The 4994-nt window shown below is 47.7% G+C and overlaps 1 protein-coding gene across 1 annotated transcript in view; it reads left to right on the forward strand.

The window, feature by feature from the left end:
- VARS1 (valyl-tRNA synthetase 1) overlaps nt 1–4994 on the forward strand; it is a 14951-nt gene that overhangs the window by 3761 nt on the left and 6196 nt on the right. The window contains exons 8-13 of the mRNA XM_007459546.1: nt 3255–3419; nt 3667–3748; nt 4239–4358; nt 4438–4546; nt 4640–4734; nt 4973–4988. Of these exons, the coding sequence (XP_007459608.1) occupies nt 3255–3419; nt 3667–3748; nt 4239–4358; nt 4438–4546; nt 4640–4734; nt 4973–4988 (587 nt within the window). The remainder of the gene's footprint in view (nt 1–3254; nt 3420–3666; nt 3749–4238; nt 4359–4437; nt 4547–4639; nt 4735–4972; nt 4989–4994) is intronic.

The following is a 4994-nucleotide window of genomic DNA, read 5'->3' on the forward strand; positions in this document are numbered from 1 at the left end:
GTACGCGGGCCTGTCACTGTTGTGGCCTCTCCCGTTGCGGAGCACAGGCTCCAGACGCACAGGCTCAGCGGCCATGGCTCACGGGCCCAGCCGCTCCGCGGCATGTGGGATCTTCCCGTACCGGGGCACGAACCCGCGTCCCCTGCATAGGCAGGCGGACTCTCAACCACTGAGCCACCAGGGGAGCCCTGGTGTCACTTTTTTATTAATGGATGTTCCTAATTTTTCTCTGTTGAAAACTGCTGGAATGTACATTTCCTATACATGCTTTCTCAAGCTCCTGTGGAATGGCGTAGATACCAAGAAGTGAAATCTCTGTGTCCAAGGGGCCTGCCTTTATTGAGTACAAATAGAAGCTGGCAAGTTGCCCTCCAAAATGGCTTTACCAGTTTATACTCCATGAGTTGCATGTGAGCTGTGCCCCTGCCAACCCTGGACATTATCTGTCTTTGTTTTGCCAATCTGATGGGGGAAAAATGGTTATTTCTGTTACTGCTGATTACTAGTGAGGCTGTGTCTCTTCATGTATCCTGGCCAGTCAGGTTTCTCTTTATATGTATTGTCTGAACCTGTTGTTTGCTCATCTTTCTATTGTTCTTTGTTTGTTTGTTTACTTTTTTAGTTGTTTTGTTAGAAGATTCTTTATAGAGTCTATGTATACATTTTGGTTATTGATTTTTTCTGTTGTTATATATGTTATAAACATTTTCTCCTGTTCTAGCAGTTGACTTTTTTCTCCCACTGTTAATATTTTGACTAGTTAACAACCACAAAGGCTAATATTTCAGGTGACGAATTTCTTTTAAAAAGTATTTTAAAACAGCATTTTATCTATTGAAACTAGGGTTTATTTATTATATTTTAAATTTTTAGAAGTTCTTCTAGTGTCCTACTTAACTCAATTAATTTGGTCAAAAATATTTACAGGACATAACTATGTGCTAGCTCTGCTCAGGGCACTGGGATACGTCAGACTTAGCATTTTGCAAGGAATTAAGAGTTGGAAAAACAGAGTTGTGTTAAATACATATAACATATAACAGCCAGATTATTTACATGAGGAAAGGTTTAACACTTCTTACAGAACACTTAAGCTAGCAACATTTTTTTCTAATGAGCATGGTTTAAATCAAATGTTAGAAACTCCCATTACTTAACTGGAATAGATTCATGTCAGTGTTTTAGAATCACAGATAACGTGAAATAACAGCCATAGGTATCTCCACCAGTAAGTCATAAAAATGAAATAAAAGTGACTATCTATCTATGTTTTTTCCTTTTTCTTCTAGCAGAGAATAGGGTGTTTTTCTACAAATATCCATGACATTTTATTGAATTTTTTTTTTGGCCAAATTTATATGGTCCCCAAGAGACACTTTTAGTGAAATAATATTTTTATCTTCCTCTCTCATGCTTGATTTCTTTAATAGTATTGTTTAACAACATCTTGAAAAGGTCAGAAAATGTTCATATCCGTTACAGCATATAAGAATGTCTGTGATCTGTAAGAGAATGGAGTTGCTACAGTCCTATCCCCAAGGAGATCTAAACCCAGTGGAGGTAAACAGACTGATAAAGTAACGGATATAATGCAGTTTGATGAGTCATTGAAAATAATGTATGAACACAGTGTTACTGTATTTCTATAGTAATTTTCTCTCCCCCACTCTTTTTTTAAACATGTGTCATTTAAAATAATTAATTAATTAATTAATTTTTGGCTGTGTAGGGTCTTCATCGCTGCACGTGGGCTTTCTCTAGTTGCAGCAGTTGGGGGCTACTCTTTGTTGTGCTGCTCAGGCTCCTCATTGCAGCGGCTTCTCTTGTTGTGGAGCACGGGCTCTAGGCACATGGGCTTTAGTAGTTGTGGCACGTGGGCTCAGCAGTTGCGGTGCACGGGCTTAGTTGCTCCACGGCATGTGGGATCTTCCCAGACCAGGGCTCGAACCCGTGTCTGCTGCATTGGCAGGCAGATTCTTAACCACTGCACCACCAGGGAAGTCCCATTAACATGTATCATTTTTTAATAACAATAATAATAGCTGACATTAATTTGGTCCTCTCTCCTACTTTAAAATGTAATTCTCAAAGGTCACCAAAAAGTTCATTACAGGGGCTTCCCTGGTGGCGCAGTGGTTGAGAGTCCGCCTGCCGATGCAGGGGACACGGGATCGTGCCCTGGTCCGGGAAGATCCCACATGCTGTGGAGCGGCTGGGCCCATGAGCCATGGCCGCTGAGCCTGCGCATCCGGAGCCTGTGCTCCGCAACGGGAGAGGCCACCACAGTGAGGCCTGCATACTGCAAAAAAAAAAAAAAAGTTCATTACAGTTTAATGCTCTATGGGCCACATCAGCACAGAGCTTGATTAAGAGTAAACTGCATTTACTTGTACCAGAATATGGTAGGTGAAGACTCACAATACTACCATCTCTATTTCTCTAATTCATCCCCTGATTAATTCCCTGAAATATTATTAGCTTCCAGTCATTTTCTCCAAAATAGTCTAGTCCTTGAATTTCAATTCAGAGATTTTATTGTTCTGAGGTTTTATGTTTTAACCTAGTCAGTTTACCAATGTTCTTTGACTTAATGTTTACTGTCTTGTTAAAGAAAATGTCTCCTGCCTCCAAGTTACAAACATGATCGATCACCTATTATTTTCTTCTTTTTTTAAATTTTTGGAACGATACCGTTTTCTAATGCTTTTCTTATAGTTTTGTTTTCTAAAGTTGAGGGTTTTTCTTTTTAACTAAATTAAAATTAAACTAAATTTAGATTTATTTTAAAGTAAATAAGTTTATTTTTATGGCTCTGGGGAAGTAGGGCGATTTTTCCAACCAATTAGCTAGTGTCCCAAACACATTTATTGAATAGTTTGTCCTTTCTCCACTGATATGAAATGCCACCTTTAACAAATACTAAATATGCTTGAATCCGTTTCCAGTGACTGTTTTGTTTCCTTAATCTATAACTTTGTTCCTAGTTCCTGTGAAAACTTCTTTTAATTAAAATCGTAACTTTCTCACATGTGTTGATATCTAGCTGGGCGAGAGCCTCCTCTTTGTCCTTCTTTTGCCAAATTGCCTTGGCTGTCCTCACATATCTCTGCCTGACAGTGATTTTAGAGTTGGGAGAGTCCTGCCCCATCGCCCCTCTCTTTCTCAAGTTCACCGACTGCCTGCCTGGAGTCCCTTCCTCCTTCGGGGCAGCTCTACTGCCCGCTCACCTCTGCTCCTCCGTGCTCCTCCCACAGGCACCGCATGCGCGGGGAGACCACCCTGTGGAATCCTGGCTGTGACCACGCAGGCATTGCCACCCAGGTGGTCGTGGAGAAGAAACTCTGGCGCGAGCAGGGCCTGAGTCGGCACCAGTTGGGCCGAGAGGCCTTTCTGCGGGAGGTCTGGAAGTGGAAGGAGGAGTGAGTGCAGCGTCCCTGCAGACGTCACAGCCCTGCCTCCCTGTCCCCTGTCCAGATAAGATCTCTGTCACCTGCAACCCTGGCTGCAGGGTCAGACCCTCCCACAGAGGCTGAGGGTCGTTTGGCCCCAGAGACAACATGCATTTCAGAGGGATGAGTGATCCCCATATTCTGCCCCATTAGCTGCCTGGTGTCTCCCTCCAGCCCAGGCCTGAATGCTGATCCCGGCCTTTCTGTCCACTTCCAGGAAAGGTGACCGGATTTACCACCAGCTGAAGAAGCTTGGCAGCTCCTTGGACTGGAATCGAGCCTGTTTCACCATGGATCCTGTGAGTAGGAATAGAGGCGGGTCTCGGGGCTGGGGTAGGAGTAGGAAGCTCCCCACGGAAGAGAGCATATGCCCAGGGCCCTCCCTCAGGAGGTGGCCCACTCATAGGAAACCACTAAGGCTCAGCTGCAAATGCCACTTCCTACCCCGTGTCATGGCCCTTTGTGTCACCTGTCACCTACCTTAGGAGCTCAGATTCCTTCCAGTGGCACGTGGTGGGGCCTCACCCTCCCCTGGAGCCTGAGCCCCCAGGATTTTCTGCATTAGCACGTGTCCCTAGCTGAGTGGTCTCCCTGCCATCTACAGCGTCGCCAGGCTGCTGCCGCTCTGTGTTCCCGTGCGCCCTCTGCCCCTCGAGGAAAGTACTCCTCTCCTCTAGCCCCGAAAGGGGCCTGTGCGCCGAGCAGTGGGGCTCTGGGCCGGCCGGGCCTCACTGGCCCCTGCTGCCTTGACACCAAGGCCCATCTCTGGCTCCCCCTGTTCCCCGCTAGAAACTGTCAGCGGCCGTGACGGAGGCCTTTGTCCAGCTCCATGAGGAAGGAGTCATCTACCGTAGTACCCGCCTTGTCAACTGGTCCTGCACCCTCAACTCCGCCATCTCAGACATCGAGGTGTGCCCCTTCCCTCCCCCGGCTCTCCCCATCTCCACCCTCAGCCCCTGGGCCACTCTTCTTAATCTCCGCCTCACAGGTGGATAAGAAGGAGTTGACAGGCCGCACCCTGCTCTCTGTGCCTGGCTACAAGGAGAAGGTGGAGTTTGGGGTCCTCGTCTCCTTTGCTTACAAGGTCGAAGGCTCAGGTAGGAGCCAGGGGCACAAGGGTCCTGGGCTGGGTTGGCTGGGGGGGCGGGAAGGGCCCAGCGCTGAGCCCACAAGGCCTCCTGTCACCCCAGACAGCGACGAGGAGGTGCTGGTGGCAACAACTCGGATTGAGACGATGCTGGGAGACGTGGCCGTAGCCGTGCACCCCAAAGACCCCAGATACCAGGTGTGGCGGTGTGCTGCCCGCAGTTGGGGGATGAATGCCGGCTGAAGCGGCCCCCACGCTACATCGGGGGATGGACGCTGAGCCCCCCGGCTGATGAGAGAAATTGGATCAGAAACTCACCCGCTGGCTGTTTTCTGGCCGTGTAGATGGAATTTGGGTGTTAGGAAGTCAGGACCCTGCGTAGGAGGGAGGCGGGCCCAGCCCTTTGTGCGTTTTTGGCATCTCCCTCTGTCCCTAGCACCTGAAGGGGGAGAGGGCGA

Source organism: Lipotes vexillifer, unplaced genomic scaffold (assembly GCF_000442215.2).
Source record: "Lipotes vexillifer unplaced genomic scaffold, Lipotes_vexillifer_v1.1 scaffold862, whole genome shotgun sequence".
Lineage (NCBI taxonomy): Eukaryota > Metazoa > Chordata > Mammalia > Artiodactyla > Lipotidae > Lipotes > Lipotes vexillifer.